The sequence below is a fragment of the Suricata suricatta genome, chromosome 5, assembly GCF_006229205.1.
Source record: "Suricata suricatta isolate VVHF042 chromosome 5, meerkat_22Aug2017_6uvM2_HiC, whole genome shotgun sequence".
In the NCBI taxonomy this organism is placed as follows: domain Eukaryota; kingdom Metazoa; phylum Chordata; class Mammalia; order Carnivora; family Herpestidae; genus Suricata; species Suricata suricatta.
In genome coordinates, this window is record NC_043704.1 from 70,610,296 (window position 1) to 70,632,128 (window position 21,833).

The 21,833-nt window shown below is 37.9% G+C and overlaps 1 protein-coding gene across 2 annotated transcripts in view; it reads right to left on the reverse strand.

The window, feature by feature from the left end:
* The window catches only part of OSBPL11 (oxysterol binding protein like 11), an 84,064-nt gene that overhangs the window by 48,971 nt on the left and 13,260 nt on the right, over positions 1–21,833 (reverse strand). For both annotated transcript variants that reach the window (XM_029939473.1, XM_029939472.1), the window contains exons 2-4: positions 11,011–11,079; positions 2,374–2,549; positions 1,263–1,342 (exon numbers count right to left, since the gene is read on the reverse strand). In XM_029939473.1, the coding sequence (XP_029795333.1) occupies positions 1,263–1,342; positions 2,374–2,549; positions 11,011–11,079 (325 nt within the window). The remainder of the gene's footprint in view (positions 1–1,262; positions 1,343–2,373; positions 2,550–11,010; positions 11,080–21,833) is intronic.

Genomic DNA, 21,833 nt, shown 5'->3' on the forward strand with positions numbered 1-21,833 from the left:
ATAAACAACATGTGGTGTGTCCATACAACGGAATATTATTTGGCCATAAAAAGGAAGAAAATATGATACATGCAATGACATGAATGAACCTTGAAAACATTATGTGTATATAAAAGATCAAATAACAAACAGAACTGGGGATGCCTGGGTGGCTCAGTTGGTTGAGCATCCAACTCTTGATTTTGGCTCAGGTCATGCTCTCACAGTTGTGACAGATCAAGCCCCACATCAAGCTCTGTGTTAAGCATGGAGCCTGCTTTCTGCCTCTCTTTCTGCCTCTACCCCACTTTCACTCTTTTTCTCTCTAAATAAATAAATAAACATTTAAAAAAGAAAAAAAAAACAAGTAGAAGTGAACATAAAATTAAATTTGCTTTCTTTTTAAAAATTTGTTAAAGTTTGTTTATTTTTGAGAGACAAAGAGAGCAAGTGGAGGAGAGGCAGAGGGAGAGAGAGAATCCCAAGCAGACACCTCACTGCAGCATGGACCTCAATAAGAAACTCGAACTCATGAACCATGAGATCATGACCTGAGCTGAAATCAAGAGGTGGATGCTTAACCAGCTGAGCCACTTGGGTGCCCAATAAAATTTGCTTTCTAACTCTAAAAAAAATTTACACAAAGTGTAAGAAGCCAGACACTAAAAAAAACCACATATTGTATGATTCTATTAGTATAAAAGGCCCAGAATGGACAAATCCATAGAAACAGAAAATGGATTAGTGTTTGCCAGCAGCTTGGAAAGGGGAGAATAGGGAGTGACTGCTCATGGATGTGGTTTTTGGGAAGGTCATGGGACTAGATAGTTGTGATGGTTGCACAATCTTGTGAATGTATCAAGACCAATGGAACTGTACACTTTGAATTCCTCTGGGTGCATGCTAGAAGTCCAATGCGCTATCCATTGCGCCACAGAGCCTGCACAGAACTGTACACTTTGAAGGGCAAATTTTAGGGGCGCCTGGGTGGCTCAGTCAGTTAAGCATCCAACTCATGGTTCATGAGTTCGAGTCCCACATTGGACTCTGCTGTCAGCACAGAGCCTGCTTCAGATTCTGTGTCTACCTCTTTCTCTGCTTCTCCTCTACTCACGCGTGCATGCTGTCTCTCTCTCCCTCAAAATAAATAAACATTAAAAAAAATTTAAAGAGTAAATTTTATGGTATGTGAATAATCTCACAATTTAAAGACATAAAAAAATACAATTAGACATTCGTTTCCTAATTTTTATGCTTTAATATCATATACGAAATCCACATACCTTTCCAATAGCTTCAGTGTGATGTTGTGTACATATCTGAAGTCTGCTAACCCAATGTTGTCGCTCTTTAGCATCTGTAGCTAATAAAAAGAATCTAAAAGTTAATTCAGTTTTGTAATTATTTTTGGGATAATTGTCTACAGCATGAAGAACAGATAATTTAAAACCAGGGATTGGTCCTACTCTCCCTAGAGCAAATGTAGCAGGGAAGGAAGAAAAAGGCCAAAGCATCAACTTTGTCATGTAACACAGTAGCTGGATGTGATATGGATACTTCAGAAGGAGGATAAATTACATGTAGCTAGACAGGGATATGAGACTTGACAGGTCTTAAGTTTCTCATAAAAATATACTCTTATTTAGAAAAATAACTTTTATTAACCATCTGATATGTATCAGATATTTTCATATCTCTTGCTCAGTTAAGATTACCATTTTATGTGTATTAAATAAAAAACACAAATTAAATTTATCTAAACAAGTTATATTTTTAAATAAATATGAACATTTTAATAAATCCCAACTTTTGTGTGTTAGTTACTAAAAACCTCAAAGAGGGCATGCAAGCCAAACCAAGAAAAGGGGTTAAATACAAATCCATGGCAGACATAAAAAATATCATTTAGAGGGGTCTCTGGGTGACTCAGTCGGTTATGCATCTGACTTCAGCTTGGGTCATAGTCTCATGGTTTGTGAGTTCAAGCCCCATATTGGGCTCTGCACTGACAGTGCTTGGGATTCTCTCTCTGCCACTGTCCTGTTCATGCTCTCTTTCTCTCTCTCTCTCTTTCTCAATAAATAAATAAACTTAAAAAAAATATGTCATTTAGAGAAGCCCATGTTTTTAGGTTTCTCAGTAATCAAGGTTTTGCATACACAAATATTTTACAGGAGCCAATCATAAATATACTTGTTCATTGTGCCACCTGAAAAAAGTTATTTATTAAAACAGATTTCATAAATTTTTGTAGCAATTCTAAGATTTTCGATGTTATACCTACATCATCGATGACAGTAGCTTGTTTCTAAAACCCAAATGAAAGCAGGGAAGTACATCAACTTCTCAAGAAAAGAAGAAAATAACACCATGAATTCTCATATCTCATCATACCTCTGAGTTTATACTGTTCCCCACTGGCAGCATTTACAGTGAAAGTGTGAGAGTCCTCATCACTAGGTGATATTACAGCTCCTGCAAGCTGCAAAGTACCTCTGGGTTTTTGATTTCTCGACTGTTCATTCACAAAGTACTCCAATAACCCAGCTTCATTGTTTAAAACAAAAAACCTGTAATGATAAAAAAAAAGTCATAATTTTCAAACATTCTCCTTGTCAAACTAAAGCAAAATAACTTTTAATCATCACACTTTGTAGACTTTGCTATTAAAAAAATAAAATTCAAAAGCAGCTCAAGAAGCACTTGGAAATACTAGGTTGAATTTCCTAGCAATAAAGCTTACTGAAAAATTGAATGAGTTTAATAAATGCTATGAAACTGGGGTACCTGGATGGCTCAGTCGGTTAAGCACTCAACTCTCGGCTCAGGTCATGATCTCAGGGTTCATGAGTTTGAGCCCCATGTTGGGCTCTATAGACAGCTAGGAGCCTGGAGCCTGTTTCAGATTCTGTGTCTCCCTCTCTCTCTGCCCTGCCCTCTACCCCCCCCATACTCTCTCTAAAATAAACATTAAAACTGTTTTTAAATAATAAAATAAATAAATAAATTGATGAATGAATGATATAAAACCTTCAGCTGAGGGAGAGGCATTTAATAGGGAAGAGGCATACCAGATAATGTGAAAAGGAAACAAAAGATAGAGTATCCTTTCAGAAGAAGATTTATCTCCAAAATTCATTAACAGAGAAGGAACACTGCCCAAAGACAAATGGTAGAGAGAATTTTTATTTAAAATTCACTGGAGGGGCACCTGGGTGGCTTTGACTTTGGCTCAGATCATGACCTCACGGTTCATGAGTTCAAGCCCTGAATCGGGCTCTCTGCTGCCAATACGAGCCTGCTTTGGATCCTCTGTCTCCCCCTCCTCTCAAAAATAAATGAACATTTAAAAAAGAATTCACTGAAAACAAATCAAAATATGAGGATAACTAAAGGCTAGATAAGAAAATGAATCTGATTTAAGATTTAATCAGTGAAATATACAATGAGAATGTCAGGGTAGAAAGGTTTTGAGTGTATCATGAAATAGGTCACAACTTAAGACTACTTATCCTGTTTAAAAATGTAAAAGCTGCAACTGGAGATGCAAAAGCAGAAGGAACTTGAAACTAAATGATGAAATACTGATACACTTTGGAAAAGAATTTGATGTTCTGATTTGGTTCCAGATTAACTACTTTAGGAAATATATTAATTCAGATTCCAGTTTAATACAATAGTTTTTTTAAAAAATCTAAAAAGTTCCAATAAAAAATTAAAACCTGTAATGTTCATGTTCAGAGCTGTTTGGCATTCTACCAGTTACTGTATTTTCATTAACACTAAAAAATTTGATCCAGTTCAAGGTCCTAGAAGATACAGTCTTAAGCAACAGGCCACCTTATCACCCATATCGAACTGGGAGAAAAATGAAATCAGCCTTCTATTCAAGGAAAGAAAAACTGCTCAGAAGCAAGCAAAAGTTCAAAGTGGTTGCTGAAGAAAGGAAATGGAAAAGCAAAGAACAACTGTTTCTCTTGTAAATCTTTTAGCATGATTCTTATTTTTAAAATTATGTTCATGGGGCGCCTGGGTGGCTCAGTCAGTTAAGCCTCTGGCTTCGGCTCGGGTCAGATCTCATCGTCGTGGGTTCGAGCCCCGCGTCAGGCTCTGTGCTGACAGCTAGCTCAGGGCCTGGAGCCTGCTTCCAGTTCTGTGTCTCCTTCTCTCTGCCCCTCCCCCTCTCATGTTCTGTCTCACTCTGTATCAAAAATAAATTAAAAAACATTAAAAAATTTAAAATTATGTTCACAGGGCACCTGCGTAGCTCAGTTAGTTAAGTGTCCGACTTTGGCTCAGGTCATGATCTCACGGTTAATGAGTTCAAACCCTGTGTTGGGCTCTGCACTGACAGCTCAGAGCCTGAAGCCTGCTTTAGATTCTGTATCTTTCTCTCTCTCTCTCTCTCTCTCGCTCTCTCTCTCTCTCTCTCTGCCCGTCCCTTGACTGTGTGCACACACACACATTCTCTCTCTCTCTCTCTCTCTCTCTCTCTCTCTCAAAAATAAATAAACTTAACTAAACTAAAATAAAATTATGCTCACATATTTTGATTTTAAAAATTAGTATTTTTGGAGAGCATTTAAATTTCCATTTCATTAATTACTAGAAGAGTTAAATACTTTTTCCCGTGTTTATTGACCATCCAGTTCTATTTAGTGAACTGCTCATCACATTTTGCCCATTTTTAATAGGGTTATCTTTATTTTCCAAAATATCTGAAGAAATTATTTGAATTAACACAAGATAGTCACTGACATCATCTTCAATTTCTAAAACATAAGCATAAAACACAAAATGCACATATGAATCTGCTATGGTCTGAATGTGTCCCCCTCAAATTTATATGTTGACATCCTAACCCTTAAGGTAACAGTATTAAGAAACAGCCTTTAGGAAGTAATTAGGTCATAAGAACCCTCATGAATTAGATTAGCGCCCTTATAAGAGAGACCCAAGAGCTCTTCCTTGACCCTTTTTTGGCCATCTGAGAATACAACAAGAAGTCTACGATTGCAAAATCACCCAACAATGCTGGCACCCTGATCTTTCAACCTCCAGAACTGTGAGAAACGTTTGTAAGTCACCCTGTATATACGTCAGTCTGTAATATTTTGTTACGTAGCCCTAATGCACTAAGAAATGAATTTACAAGAAATTAATCAAATGAACAGAAAAATAAACAGGAGTGGTTTAGTACATTAGCAATCTCTTCAAATTGTATGTAATTTGTATTCTATTTCAATAAAGCTGTTAACAAAAAGAACAAACAAAAATGAAGGGAAGGAAGGAATAAGAAATCTCCTTTCACTGTTCTAAACAGTAAGTACAATTCATTTCAAATAGCTAAAGGAAAACGAATGGTCTTCTCTTAAAAGTAGTCTAAGCAAATACAGAGTACAATGTTTGGAAATCTCAAGTTTGCTGTGAACAATTTCTTATCTCAAAAGCACTACGACAAATTTACAACATGGGAGGCACCCACCTAGATACACAGCAAATAATGGTGAGGAGGGACTGTTGATATAAATAGCCAATAACTGAACAGCATGGTGACTATAGTCAATAATACTGTATTGCATATTTGAAAGTTGCTGACAGTAGATCTTAAAAGTTCTCATTACACAGAAAAACGTTTTGTAGCCGTGTATTGTGATGACGTTAGCTAGCCATATTATGATGATCATTTCACAATATATACAGATATCAAATCATTATGTTGTACACCTAAAATTAATACGTTACATGTCAATTATACCTCAATTTAAAAATGAGGGGCGCCTGGGTGGCTCAATCAGCTAAACACTCAACTCCTGACTTCAGCTCAGGTGATGATCTCAAGGTTCATGAGATTGAGCCCCACCCACATCAAGCTATACGCTGACAGTATGGAGCCTGCTTGGGACTCTCTCTCTTTCTCTCTCTCTTCCCCTTCCCTGCTTGTTCTCTCTAGCAAAATAAATAAACTTAAAAAGTAAGCCAATAATTGATATTTTATTTACTTTATTGTTTTTTTTTTTGAGAGAGAGATTAAGAGAGAAAACACAAGCGGGGAAGGAGCAGAGACAGGGAAAAAGAGACTCTGAAGAAGGCTCCACCAATGCGGGGCTCAATCTCACAACCATTAGATCATGATGTGAGCCAAAATCAAAAGTTGGATGCTTAAACGACTGAGCTACCCAGGACCCTGATCATCTTTTAATACCGAGATGATGCTACTGGCCCACTGGCATAATAGAGCACTTGGGGCTATCTTCTATTAGACACAGATTAATCCAAGCATTCCTCCTTTATCTCTTCTATGGACACAAAGTTTGTAAGATGTGTAGTCTGGAGATAGACAATCTACATAATGAAGAAATTTAACAAAGCCATTTTGCCCAGAAGGTAACAGACTCTTGATGGAGGCATTTTGAGCAAGTTGGACTAACAATAAACTAAATCAATAAAGAAAATGTAGAAAGAAAGATTAAATGTAACAGGGAAACAAGATTCAGCATGAACCCTGACATGCAGAGAACTTGGCTAAGTTGTTAAAATAAAATACTGTTAAAATTGGCAAATAACTGGGGGTGTTTTGGCAATAAAAAGTGTCAATTTGGGGAAATGACTTGTCTTTGAAATAACTGACAACTTAAAATGGATTATCATCAAAATTCAACTTTAATTTAAAAATATCTTCACTTGGAAGTCTATCTTATGATGACAAAAATAAACTTTAGAGAAGATTTTTGTAAGGAAAGGCAACCATGTGCATCCAGTGGCCAATGGATCTTTTTGATGGGCTCCCTCATGCATAATCAACACCTGTCACTTCTTCTCACGGTCTCAAGTTGCCACTGACCTGAAATGCCATATTGAAAATATACTAACTTTGATATACTTGTGTATGTTTTGGAGCTTTTTTTACTCTGTTCCACGTCTGAGAGTTTCTCAGTATTATTCAATATTACAAGAATGAGTTGTTGATGGGATGCCTGTGTGGCTCAGTTGGTTAAGCATCCAACTTCGGCTCAGGTCATGATCTTGCAGTTTGTGAGTTTGAGTCCTGCGTCGGGCTCTGTGCTGACAGCTAGCTCAGAGCCTGGAGCCTGCTTCACATTCTGTGTGTGTCTCTCTCTCTGATCCTCCCCTGCTTATGCTCTGTCTCTCTGTCTCTCTCTCTCTCTCTCTCAATAATAAATATATATATTTAAATTTTTAAAACATTTTTATTTATTATTGAGAGATAGAGCATGAGCAGGGGAGGGGCAGAGAGAGAGGGAGACACAGAATCTAAAGGAGGCTCCAGGTTCTGAGCTGACAGCACAGAGCCCAACATGGGGCTCAAACTCACAAACCGTGAGATCATGACCTGAGCCGAAGTCAGATGCCCAAATGACTGAGCCACCCAGATGCCCCATATTTAAAAAAATAAAAATAAATAAAAACAAGAATGACAGTTGTGGGATGTTGGGGAAGAAAGTTAACCTATCTACCTTTTAAGAAAGAGGACAAAGAACAGTGCTAAAAGCGAAGTGACATAACAATTTTAAAAATTAATAATCTGTATGTCATTTGAGTGTATAAGCCTTCAAACAATTTCAAAAAACCTGAAGTAAAAAATGTAACATGAAAAAATTATCTTTACATTGCTTCTTTTTCTTAATAAAAGATGGGAACTTTGGAGAAGTGCCCTTCCCACTTCAGTAGGGATAATTCCCTTCTAAGTTTTCATACTCAGCTTGGCCTGTCATATGATCCCAGCTTCCTGCATATAACTCTTTTTTGGATTACCTAATGTCACTTACAAATAAACATAACCCAAACTGCCATCTCTGTAAATTACCACATTACCATCAGTGCTTCTATTCTTTAAAATGTCTGAAAATCATTCTTCCATAATTTATATTCCATTTTCAAGTTTTTGAAGATAGGAAAGTAAATTTAGCTCCTATTGGGGCACCTGGGTGGCTCAGTCAGTTGAACGTCCAACTTTGGCTCAGGTCATGATCTCATGGTTTGTGAGTTCAAGCCCCACATAGGACTGGGCGCTGACAGCTCAGAGCCTGGAGCCTGCTTCAGATTCTGTGACTCCCTTTCTCTCTGCCCCTTGCACTCACACTCTCTCTCTCTCAAAAATAAATAAACATTAAAAAATTAAAAAAATATATTTAGCTCCTGTTATACATGATATCATGGCCAAAAGCAGAAGCCTCAAAATGACATGTAAATTAGAAGCAGCATGATAATAATGTAAAAACATCGACTTTGGAGTCAGAACTATTTGGATTCAAATTCCACTATTACAGTTTTTAAAAAGTTTAAAAACCACAGTGAGATACCACTTCACACCTATTACGATGGGCATTATCAAGAAAAAATGAAAAGAAAATAACCAAGTGTTGGTGAGGAAGTAGAGAAATTAGAACACTGTGCACAGCTGGTAGGAATGTAAAATGGTGTGACAGCTATGGAAATTCCACAAAAAAATTAAATATAGAATTACTATATGATCCAGTAATTCCACTTCTGGATATATACACAAAAGACATGAAAGCTGAGACTTGAACAGATATTCATAGCAGCATTATTCACAATAGCTAAAAGGTACAAGCAACCACATGTCCACTGACAGATGAATATAAAGTGTGGTGTGTACATTCAATACAATATTATTCCGATTTAAAAAGGAAAGAAATTCGAATACATGCTACAACATGGATAAAATTTGAAGACATTATGCTCAGTGAAATAAGCCAGGCACAATATTTGTTCTTTTGTGTGATTTTTATATGAGGTACGTAGTCAAAGCACAGAGACAGAAATTAGAATAGTAGTTGCCCAGAGCTTGAGGGAGAGACAAATGGAGAATTATTGTCTAATGGGTACAGTTTCAGATTGAGGAGATGCAAAAATTTCTACAGATAGTGATGCATAACAATGAATGCATTTAATGCCACTGAACTGAACATTTATATAAGGTTAAAATGATAAATTTTATTTTGTGTGTACTTTCCCACAATAAAAAAATAATAATAAAAGTTTAATCCCCCTGTTTCACAACTACCAATTCTACAAAGTATGTAAGATAGCTGGTTTTGCTCCTCACTGACTATCTGCATGACCTTGGGCTGGCTATTTAAACTCCCCAAGTCCCAGAGAAGTTTGGGGATCCTGCACAAAACAGCCACCTAAACACAAATTTGTTTGCTGCCTCCAAAACTTCCAAAAGCCTAACCACTACAAGTATTTTAAAAAGCCCAAGGCAGGGGCATCTGGCTGGCTCAGTCAGTTAAAGATCCGACTTCCACTCAGGTCATGATCTCATGGTTTATGGGTTTGAGCCCCTTGTCGGGCTCTGTGGCGACAGCTCAGAGCCGGGAGCCTGCTCCGAATTCTGTGTCTCCCCCTCTTTCTGCCCCTCCTCCACTTGTGCTCTACCTCTGTTTCTCAAAAATAAATAAATGTGAACAAATAAATAAAAAGCCCAAGGCAGGTGAACAAGTAATTATAATCCTAGTATAATAGTAACTTTTGTCTCTTCAATAAAGTGTTGGGGAACTGGACTACACGCAAAAGAATGAAACGAGACCACTTTCTAATACCACATATAAAATAAACTCATGGCACCTGGGAAGCTCAGTTGGTTGAGTGGCCTACTCTTGATTTCAGCTCAGGTCATGTCACGGTTTGTGGGTTCAAGCCTCATGTCAGACTCCTGCCAAAAGCACAGTCTGCTTGGGGTTCCCTCTCTCAAAATAAATAAAGAAACTTAAAAAAACAAACAAACTCAACATGGATTAAAGACTTAACTATAAGAATTGCAACTATAACACTTCTAGAAGAAAACATAGACAGTAAGCCCTTGACACTGGTCTTAGCAATATTATTTTGGATCTGTCTCCTGACAACAAAAGCAAAAATAAACAACCAGGATTACATCAAACTAAAAATCTTAAAAAAAATTTTTTTAATGTTTATTTTTGAGAAAGAGAGAGAGAGAGAGATAGTGTGAGTGGGGGAGGGGCATAGAGAGACGGAGACAGAATTTGAGGCAAGCTCCAGGCTCTGAGCTGTCAGCACAGAGCCCAATATGGGGCTCAAACTCACAAGCAGTGAAATCATGACCTGAGCCGAAGTTGGACAACCAACTAACTGAGCCACCCAGCCGTCCCTAAACTAAAAATCTTCAGCAAAGCGAATAAAATCAACAAAATGAAAAGGCAAACTACTGAATGGCAGAAGATACTTACAAATGATATATCCAATAAGGGTAATACCCAAAATATATAGAGAATTCATTAAATTCAAGGGCGCCTGGGTGGCTCAGTCGGTTGAGCATCTGGCTTCAGCTCAGGTCATGACTTCACGGTTCGTGAGTTCAAGCCCCGCTTCAGGCTCTGTGCTGACAGCTCACAGCCTGGAGCCTGCTTCGGATTTTGTGCCTCCCTCTCTCTCTCTGCCCCTCCCCTGCTTGTACTGTCTCTGTCTCTCAAAAATAAATAAAAAACATTTAAAAAAATTAAAAAAAAATTCATAGAATTCAGTATCAAAAAAACAAACAACCCAGTTAAAATATGGGCAGAGGACCTGAATAGAAATTTCTCCAAAAAAGACATACAGATGGCCAACAGGCATATGAAAAGATGCTCAATATCACTCTTCATCAGGAAAATGCAGTCTAATACTGTAACAACTTGGTATGGTGACAGAAGGTAACCAGACTTACCAATGTGACCATTTTGTAATACATATAAATATCAAGTCACTATGTTTTAGTACAGCTGAAACTAATAAAATACTGTATGTCAATTATTCTTCAATAAAAAAAATATATTAACTTCTGAGACATTTGGAGCCTGCCATCTGGAGAGAAGTCAATTCTTCTCACCCTCTAAAAAGGAGAATTCACTGGACTTTTAGATAACTGTAAATCCTTCTCTAGAAGGTTTCGATCTGTGTTTGTACTGAAGTAGTATCAGAATATAACATTATCAGCCCCGCTTCTGGTCTCTTAGGAGATGGATAGAACACAGAATAATCACTTACCTGTACTGCCACCCAGTGACAAGGTTGGTGTACTTCATTAAGTAGCCATATACATTTTCCATGTGATCACTGTTTCAGAAAGATCAGAATGCACCACAGTCAGTGAAAATTAGAAGAAATATCAGGAAGTAAACTGAACAGTTTAAAAAATAGCTGTAGACACATATGTGTTCTACAAATGTCTCAAACTTTCTTCAGAAGAGAAATTTATAGGGGTGCCTGGCTGGCTCAGTCAGTACAGCATGCAACTATTGATCTCAGGGTCATGAATTCAAGCCTCATGTTGGACATGGAGCCTACTTAAAATAAGAAGTAAAATTTATAGGTTAACAAACAGAAGTATTTAATCTCCCAAATTTCATATCCGTAGACCTTTATTTTACCAGATTTCTTCAAAACAAGCATAATCCCCCATAAGTTATTATAGATAATATTTCAAATGTAAAATTATATAAACACAAAATTACATAAATATAAAATAAATATACTATAAATATAAATATTCTATATAACAATTCAATACTAAAGAAATAAAATACAGTTTTATGATTTTAGAATAAGCCAAAAAAGGTCTCTAAATTGAACAGTGCCTCCTCACTCTAATGAGAAACCTAAGAGGCCACTCTGTTCTGTCTCTGACTCCTTGGGGTCTCCAAAACAAAGGTCCTGTTTTTGGTGAGAGTGACTCCTCATTCCTGAGCCACCTCAGGTATGAGGCAAAGCACTATCAGTTTTGCCACTGGAAAGCTTTTATTTGGAACTGTCTCATTAGCCTTATTACAATTGAGTTTCTTCCTCCCCCTTTTTTTCACTTAATACATGTATGTTCTGCCTATAGTGCATAGAAAATCCAAGATCTCATTGATATTTCTTTTCCAATATTTTAAAGTTTCTCATACATAGGAAAAGATATTAAAGTTAGACCTATACGAACGGATCTTGTTGATACATGGGCTTCATTTTTTATTTTATATTTTACATTAGAATTCCTTTTAAACTCACCCACTCTAAAGTTTTAACTTTATGCTATAAAATGCAATGGATATTCCTCACTTATTTTCTTTACTATCCCTAAATCACAGAGCATACTTGGCAAAATTTCAGCTAACCAGCATAAAGAAAACTGACAGCGTGAGGCAACTGGCAACATTGAACACATGGATATTAAAATGCAAAGGCAAGGGAAAGCTGACACAGCCAATAAAGTTAAAAACAGATTTAGATTGATCTCAATGACAAATAAAAAGGGCTAACGATAAAGGAAAACAAAAGGACCAAACTGATTATAAGATTCCACAGCTATTCCTGGGGAGTGAGTAGGGGAATGCCTCAGGAGTAAACTCAATGTTCAGTGTCTTTCTAGTCTCACTTCTTCAAAGTGCTTCAAAATAAAGATCAAATCTGAAAATAAAGATGTGATTCCATGACTGAGGATATGTTATTTTGTTATATAGGTTTCTTTCATTCTAAGGCTAGCAAGCAACACTGCTGATTAAAATTAAGTGAAACTCTCCAGTCCTTTGGGTTTCATAAGGTCACGCTAATCTCAAGAAGACAAAGGTTGTCAACTTCTAAAATGCTAACCCAAAGTTCTGTTACATATTGTGTCATGTTCAAATTGACAGCCCCAGTTGAATTCTCATTTAAACACTTTCTAAAGCCTGCATCTAGAAGAAAGGATTCTTTTCTGGAAACCCAGCCCCTTGGGTTTTTGCTAGAGTTCCTCTAGTTGCAGCCCCAGGTCACATTAAAGCTATTCCTTTCCGCTTCACTGGTACTTAAAAAAGCAGGAAGATCTTTTTCTTGTGTGGCTCCCACATCTTTCCCAAGCTTCAGGCTTAAACAGTTCTTTGGGGTCACAGGAATCCCAGTGCCCCTAGATTCTGCCCAAAAATAACTTCCCAAAACCGTCTTCCTCTGTTTTAGGTATTTAACACACAGCTCAGCTTCCCTCAACTGTTCTTGCCCTCAAAATTTATTCCTTCACTTATATGTGGACTCTCAAAATCAGGGCGCCTTGGTGGCTCAGCCGGTTAAGTGTCCCACTTCAGCTCAGATCATGATCTCCTGTCTGTGAGTTTGAGCCCTGCATGGGGCTCTGTGCGGACAGCCTGGAGCCTGCTTTGGATTTTGCGTCTTCCTCTCTCTCTCTGCCCCTCCCCCGCTCATGCTCTGTCTCTCTTAAACATAAGTAAACATTAAAAAAATATTTTTAGGGGCGCCTTGGTGGCTCAGTCAGTTGAGCATCCAACTTCGGCTCAGGTCATGATTTCTCGGTTGGTGGGTTTGAGCCCCGCGTCAGGCTCTGTGCTACTGCTCGCTCTGAGCCTGGAGCCTGCTTCAGGGTCTGTGTCTCTTTCTCTCTCTGCCCCTCCCCTGATCATGCTCTCTCTCTCAGTCTCTCAAAAATAAATAAAATGTAAAAAAATAAAATAAAGTATATAAAAAATTTTAAATAGGGGTGCCTAGGTGGCTCAGGTTAAGAGTCCGACTTCAGTTCAGGTCGTGATCTCTCTGTTCAGGGGTTCAAGCCCGGCATCGGGCTCTGTGCTGACAGCTCAGAGCCTGGAGCCTGCTTCAGATTCTGTGTCTTCCTCTCTCTCTGCCCCTCCCATGCTCATGCTCTCTCAATAATAAATGAAAATGTTTGAAATGCTCACACTCTGTCTCTCTCTCTCAAAAGTAAACATTACAAAAATCTTTTAAATAAAAAAATGAATAAAATTTACAAAATTAAAAAATTAAATTAAAAATAAAAAGTGTAGAAGAATTTATTTTTAAGTAATCTCTACACAAAACATGAGGCTTGAACTCATAAACCTGAGATCAAGAGTTGCATGCTCCGTGACTGAGCCAACCAGATATCCCAAAAATTAATCTTTAGAAACGAACTCACAGATACAAAGAACAGACTGATGGGGTGGGGTTGAGTAAAATGGATGAAAGTGGTTAAAAGATACAAACTTCCAATTATAAAATAAATAAGTCCTGGGATGTAATGTCCAGCACAGTGTATATCATTAAAAATACTGTATTGCATATTTGAAAGTTGTTAAGAAAGTAGATCTTAAAAGTTCTCATCACGAGAAAAAATAAGTATATGTGTGTTGATAGTGGCATTTGAGTGGCTTAGTAGGCTGAGAATCTGACTTGATTTCAGCTCAGGTCATGATACCAGGGTTGTGGGATCAAGCCCCGCATCAGGCTCCACACTGAGCATCTCTCTCCCCCTGCCCCTCTCCCCACGTGTGCTCTTTCTTTAAAAAATACAAAATATGTGTAGTGATAGATTTTTACTAGACTTCTTATGGTCATCATTTCACAATATATACAAATACCAAATTATGTTGCCCATCTGAAACTAATATGTCAATTATACCTTAATTTAAAAAAAAAAAAAACAACGTAGGGGCACCTGGGTGGCTCAGTAGGTTAAGCATCTGACTTCCGCTCAGGTCATGATCTCACAGTTCGAGGCCCACATCAGTCTCTGTGCTGACAATGTAGAGCCTGGAGCCTGCTTCGGATTCTGTGTCTCTCTCTCTCTCTTCCCCTCCCCTGCTCATGATCTGTCTCTCAAAATAAACAAACATTAAAAAAAAAATATTTTTAAAACACCTTATTCTTTATTCATTCTACCCTATAGCTTCATAACCTGAATTTATGTATTTATATATGTATGTATTTATTTATACTCCGCATCAATCCACAAAAAGCCTAAGGTGCCATATAACCAAATTAAATATTTCTTCAAACTACCAAAACAGTCCACAATTCACCATTTTTTATTTCCCCACTTAATCTAGGTTCTCTACACCAAACCTTCATCACTATACCAGGACTACTGGCATATAATAAATACATTACAACTCAATTAAAATTCAATTCCTCAGGTTCTAGGACTATTATATTCTCCAAATATATGTGAACTGTGGAAAGAATCCTTCTTAAAACCTCAGTATATATCCACAACTGAGAAAAACAAATAAAAATGTTCACTTCTAAGCAATTGAAAATAATGCCTCATCTCTTTTACCTCTGTCCAATTTCTCACATTACTAAAGGTATTCCTCATTTTGGTCACATCTAAGTTACTTATATCACTCATTTAATAGCTATTAACGAATTTCTAAGGGTACAATCCAGTAGCTTCATCCACAAAATAAAACAAAAGTAATGTTGTGTATTATAGCAATGTTTTATGTTCGATTTTTAAATGTTAACATTTTGTTGAGCTTTTATCTAAAGAGTTAACTTTCTCATAAAAATTACAAGGGCGATATTGACATGCTTTATTTGACAGTAGCATCAAGCCAGCCTCAAAAGAACTAGAAATTCAAATATGCAATTAATTAGAAACTGCTGGCCTGTGTTTATTACATGATGCAGACATCTGAGGCTACAAAGAACCAACGTAAGAACATCCTATTCTCTGGAATAGCTGGTCGGCACTGTCATGCTCCCATACCTCCCCCTCCCTGGTCAGGTCAGTGCAACCAGCAGACATGGAACAACTGTGCCACCTGGTGGCCACTATAAAGAGCTCTTTATAATGGGTGAATACTTTTTTTTTAATTTATTTTTAAAATTTACATCCAAGTTAGTTAGCATATAGTGCAACAACGATTTCAGGAGTGGATTCCTTAATGTCCCTTGCCATTTAGCCCTTCCCACAACCCCTCTAGTAACCCTCTGTTTGCCAGATTTAAGTCTCTTATGTTTTTGTCTCCCTCCCTGTTTTTATATTATTTTTGCTTCCCTTCCCTTATGTTCATCTGTTTTGTATCTTAAAGTCCTTCTATGAGTGAAGTCATAGATATTTGTCTTTCTCTGACTACTTTCACTTAGCATAATACCCTCTAGTTCTATCCACGTAGTTGCAAATGGCAAGATTTCATTCTTTTTGATTGCCGAGTAATATTCCAGTGTGTGTGTGTGTGTGTGTGTGTGTGTGTGTGTGTGTGTATCATATCTTCTTTATCCATTCATCCATTGACAGACATAAACATCCAGATGGCCAACTGACACATGAAAAAACGCTCAACAGCACTCAGCATCAGGGAAATACAAATCAAAACCATAATGAGATACCACCTCACACGAGTTAGAATGGCTAAAATTAACAACTCAGACAACAACAGATGTTGGCGAGGATGCAGAGAAAGAGGATCTCTTTTTCATTGCTGGTGGGAATGCAAACTGTGCAGTCACTCTGGAAAACGGTATGGAGGTTCCTCAAAAAATTAAAACTAGAACTACCCTATGACCCAGCAATTGCACTACTAGGTATTTATCCAAGGGATACAGGTGTGCTGTTTCAAAGGGGCCCATGCACCCCAATATTTATAGCAGTGCTATCAACAATAGCCAAAGTATAATGGGTGAATACCTTTTGTTTACTCTTCCTTTCTCCTCTCTACCTCCTTATAATTGACTCCTTCGGTAGTACCTCTAACCTTTATGCTTTGCTCCCATTTAAAATGTGTCAATTTCTATAGGAGATTTTGACTAATAAAATCTAGATGTTCAAGTGGGAACACACCACATACTGATCATCTCATACTACTATTTTGTGTTCTGTGAAGTAGAGATGATGGTCCAAAAGACAAATACACTGAAAAATAAGCTGTGAAAAAATTAATTTCTTTTTCAGTCCTTCAGCAACTCCACTGCTCAACAAATTGGGTATATTCTAATCTTCTACACTTGTTAGCATTCAATTGGGATTAGTACTAGAAGCTAATAGTCTATAAAAATAACTGATTGGGGCGCCTGGGTGGCTCAGTCAGTTAAGCCTCCAACTTCGGCTCAGGTCATGATCTCACGTTCGTGGGTTCGAGCCCCGCGTCAGGCTCTGTGCTGACAGCTAGCTCAGAGTCTGGAGCCTGTTTCAGATTCCGTGTCTCCCTCTCTCTCTGACCCTCCCCCTCTCATGCTCTGTCTCTTCTGTATCAAAAATACATAAAGCATTAAAAAAAATTTTTTTTAAATAACTGATTAAGTGAACTATGCCAAGTGGCATTATTATATTTAATGTGAGGCTCATCTCCAGAATATCTTAATAATGATTATTTTAATTCCTAAGTCTCTATTACTATAACACACTTACTTCTGAGCCCTTCTTGATCAAACTTAAGGAAGATATGTAGAAGCTTTTAAAATTAGGCTACTTTCTCAACAGCTTCAAATCCTTTCATTTCAGTTCAGCACAATTACTCATTACCTCCTAAATGCAAAGCACCCTGAAAACCCCCCGAAAAGGATGGGAAAATAAAAAGGTGATTTCTCCCCATCCCCAAACCACAATCTAACATAAGAGAAATATATCTCATTAAAGAAAAAGACAATGACAAAGGCTCCTACTAGAGGAGAGATACACTGGGACTGTGTTTTTAGTTGTCATACAAATGAAAAGGGTATTTCATTAAAGACACAGGATTCAGTGGTGACTGAGGATGAAATGACTGGACCTGACTGATCAGATGTGAACTGAGAAAGATACAGGGAGTGACAGTAAGGGTGAGAGAGAAGGGACCGGCCAACACCCAGGGTTCCAGCGGAACAAGAGGGCAAATACTAATACTTTCACTAAGATGGGGACTACAGATGAAGTTTTGGGTTTGTCCCAATTTAACATGTTGGATTTCAGGGATCTGTAGACCATACATAGGGAGCTATCCAATAAGGTAGCATGATTTGGGTTGGACATAGAGATTTGGTAGTAACCAGCATATAATTATGTAACTGGTATTTGAAGCCATGAGAACGAATAAAATCACCTAGGAAGGATTATAAAATGACAAGAGTTGGAACAGAGTCTAAGACAGAACCCTCAGGAAAAGTTTTAAAGGCATGAGGAGGGGCACCCAGGTGGCTCAGTCAGTTAAGCGTCCGACTTCGGCTCACTGCTGGGGGGGGTTCAATCCTCGCATCTGGGTCTGTGTAGACAGCTCACAGCCTGGAGCCTGCTTGGGATTCTGTGTCTCCCCCTCTCTCTGCCCCTCCCCCACTCACACACACATACACACACACACACACACACACACACACTCTCTCTCTCTCTCTCTCTCTCTCTCTCAAAAATGAATAAATGTTTAAAATTTTTAAAAAAAAGGCAAGGGGGGGGCAGATAGGAGACAAGTAGCAGCTGAGTAGTAGAAAGAAAACTAGGGGTATTTTAAGTGAGCTTGTGGTCAAGCCTGTTCAGTGCTACTGGAAGATGAATTAAGATGAAGACTGAAAAGTTTTTATTAAGTTTAACAACCAAGAGATAACAAATCAATGAAACATGAAAGCTGAGCCTGCTGGTGGTAACCAAGAGACACTGGGAGAAAGAGAACTGGTTAAATGGATGTGGGCTTACGACAGGGTAGTTCTAAGTACCCAAAGAGAAAGAACTAGAAAGAAAGGCTCAAGACTCAGAAGAGAGAGAGAGGGAAATGAGAGAGAGGCAGACTCCACAGCCCAGCTACGGTAGAGGAATTAGTCTTGAACACCTTACCACATTTAACTGCAGGCAGAAATTTATGCAAGCTGCAGTCAGTGTAAAGCAGATGCTAGTCAAGCCACAGATCAAAATTCATACTTTCTACTAAGCAAAAACTGTCCTCTAAAATTAGCTTAGTTTGGTTCCTTCCCTTGATAATATAAATAGCATAAAGAAGGGAGAGCGGCCTGCTTAGCTAAGGAAATAGCAGCTGACAACAGATGGGAACGACTGCAACACATGTAACTCCTTCTGCTGTAAAAAGACACTCTGCAGAACAGTGACTGCCTCTTCCTCATCCTGGTGCTCCCTGCAGCGCCTAGCTCCCAGCCTGGGATATAACAGGTGCTCAGGAAATCTCTGCAGAATGATCTAAACAATGGGAAGATAGCAGCAGAATGTTTCTATAAAACCACAAGGCAATTCTGAGTAGCTGTCAAAAAAAAAAAAAAAATCAACACAGCCTGTACTCCATCAATTTCAGATAAAACAAATTCTAATTCCAACCGTGTCTTCGTCTATACCCAAAAGTATGAAGTAAAAGATATTTTCTTCCTGCTAAGAACCTTAAAAATGTTAATGCTCTTTGCACTGAGTAACGTACAGAATTGTTGAATCACTATATTGCACAACTGAAACTAATAGAGCACTGTATGTTTTACTGGAATTAAAAAAAATTTTAATGTTTTTATTATTTTTTTTAATGTTTTATTTATTTTTAAGAGAGAGAGACAGCATGAGCAGGGGAGGGTCAGAGAGCGAGGGAGACACAGAATCTGAAGCAGGCTCCAGGCTCTGAGCTAGCTGCCAGCACAGAGCGTGATGCGGGGGCTTGAACCCACAAACCGTGAGATCATGACCTGAGCCGAAGTCAGATGCTTAACTGACTGAGCCACTCAGGCATCCCTAAAATTTTTTTAAATGTTAACGCTCTTTAGCCCAAGAATTTTACTTCCAAGTTTCTACTCTAAGATAATTACAAATACAGACGAGGATAATATGCAATCCTGCCCACTGCAGCACTCCTAATAATTAAAAATAATTAAAGAATGAAAAATAATGAAAGAAGGAAAGAGACAGAAAGAAAAGAAAAAGAAGAAATGAATGGAGAGAAAAGGAAGAAAAAAAGCTCAATGAATGACATCAGGAGAATGATTAAGAAGTATCAAGATTACCTGTATGTTAACTAACTGGAATTTAAATAAAAACTTAAAAAATATAAATATATCACAGAATAGTATTCATCAAGTAAAATGTTTATGACTTTCTAACAACATGGGGAAGTGCTTTAAGATCATTAAGTTTTTTTATTTATAAAATACCAAATTTTATATAGCCTGTAAGAAATATGCACAGAACAAAACTACACAAAATAGTAACTACGGTTATCACTGGATGGAAGAGTTATGGATGGTTTCACTTTGCTCCCTTTACTCTTTCATGTTTTCCAATTTTAATACCCTATTATTTTTATAAGTAAAACATTTTTAAAATTCAATTATCTTGAACAGGTGCGATCGTTCAGGGCATAGAGCTATTTCTATCTATTATGATATATGGATTACATTTTTTAAAACTTTCCAATGGGTCTTATCTATATGACCATTGCTCTTTTGAGATGTAGAACCATGTTTCCCGTAAGCCCTTACTTCCCAAATTAACTTACACACACTCAAAACTGGGCTTGGTGGGTAGGAGAACAGGGTAAAATTAGATTGCCTTTCTAGAGCAAATTAACTAGACTATATTAAGTTAAAGCATTTTTTAAAAATAAGTTAAAGCATTTTAATATCATTTTTAATATCAAAATTCTCATAAATGTTTTTTTCTATTTTTTTAATGTTTTATTTATTTTTGATACAGAGAGAGACAGAGCATGAGAGGGGGAGGGGCAGAGAGAGAGAGAAGGAGACACAGAACGGGAAGCAGGCTCCAGGCTCTGAACTAGCTGTCAGCACAGAGCCTGACGCGGGGCTTGAACCCACGAACGTGAGATCTGGCCTGAGCCGAAGTTGGAGGCTTGACCGACTGAGCCACCCAGGCGCCCCAAAACTCTCATAAATGTTATGAAAAAGTTGCTCCCTCCTAACACATTTCCATGCTGAGAACTTCTCCAGAGAGCTCGCGTCCTGTCCTCTCCTCCCCATTCGTCCCCTCACGAAGGGCTCGGCCCTTCAGGGCCCCTTCCCCTGATCTGCCTCCTATCCAAAGACGACATTCTTATCTGCTCTGACAGAGAGAGGACCTGAGTATTCCAAGCTGCCTCCATGCCTGTGACTAGGTAGATAAGTATGCCTAATTCCAGGGTGGAAATAGCAAACCTACTTTGTTAACTGCTGCTGCTTTCTTCAATGAGCTTTTTCCAGTAATAAAACTATTTCTTCATATCTACTAGTATGTCTGTTATCAAAACCAAAACCAAACCAAATCAAAAGAAAACAACAAGGGTTAGCAGAGATGTGGAGAAATTGGAACCCTTCTGCCTTGTTGGTGGGAATGTAAAATGGTGCAGCTGCTGTGTAAACAATAATAGTGGCTCCTCAGAAAGTTAAGTGTCGAATTACCATGTGATTCAGCAATTCCACTTCTGGGCATACACACAAAAGAATGAAAGCAGGTACTCAAATGTTCACAGCAGTATTATTCACAAAAGCCAGAAGATGGAAACAAACCAAATGTACATCAACAAATGAATGGATAAATAGAATGTGGTAAATGCATGCAATTGAATGTTATTCAGCCTTAAAAAGGCAGGAAATCCTGACACATGCTGCAACATGTATGAACCTTGAGGACATTATGCCAAGTGAAATAAGCCAGACACAAAATGACAAATGTTGTATGATTTCATTGTGAGAGACCTAGAGTTGTCAAAATCATAGACACATAAGTCAGAATAGTCGTTACAAGGGGCTGAGGATTGGGTGGGGGATAGGAAGTTATTATTTAATGGGTACAGAGTTTTAGTTTGGGATGATAAAAAATTTTTTTAAGTGTATTTTTTTTTTTTTGAGAGAAGGAGAACAGGCGTGCATGAGTGAGTGGGGAAGGGTCAGAGAGAAAGGGAAAAAGAATCCCAGGCACACTCTGCACTGACAGCACAGGGCCAGACCAACCTGAGCCAAGGTTGGATGCTTAACCTACTAAACTACCCAGGAACCTCCAGAATGATAAAATTCTAAAGATGAATAGTAGTGATAGTTGCACAACAATGTCAAGGTACTTAATGCCACAAAACTAGACACATGAAAAAGTTTAGATGGTATATTTTATATGTATATTTTACTACGATTTAAAAAAAACATGGGAGCACCTGGGTGGCTCAGTCAGCTAAGTG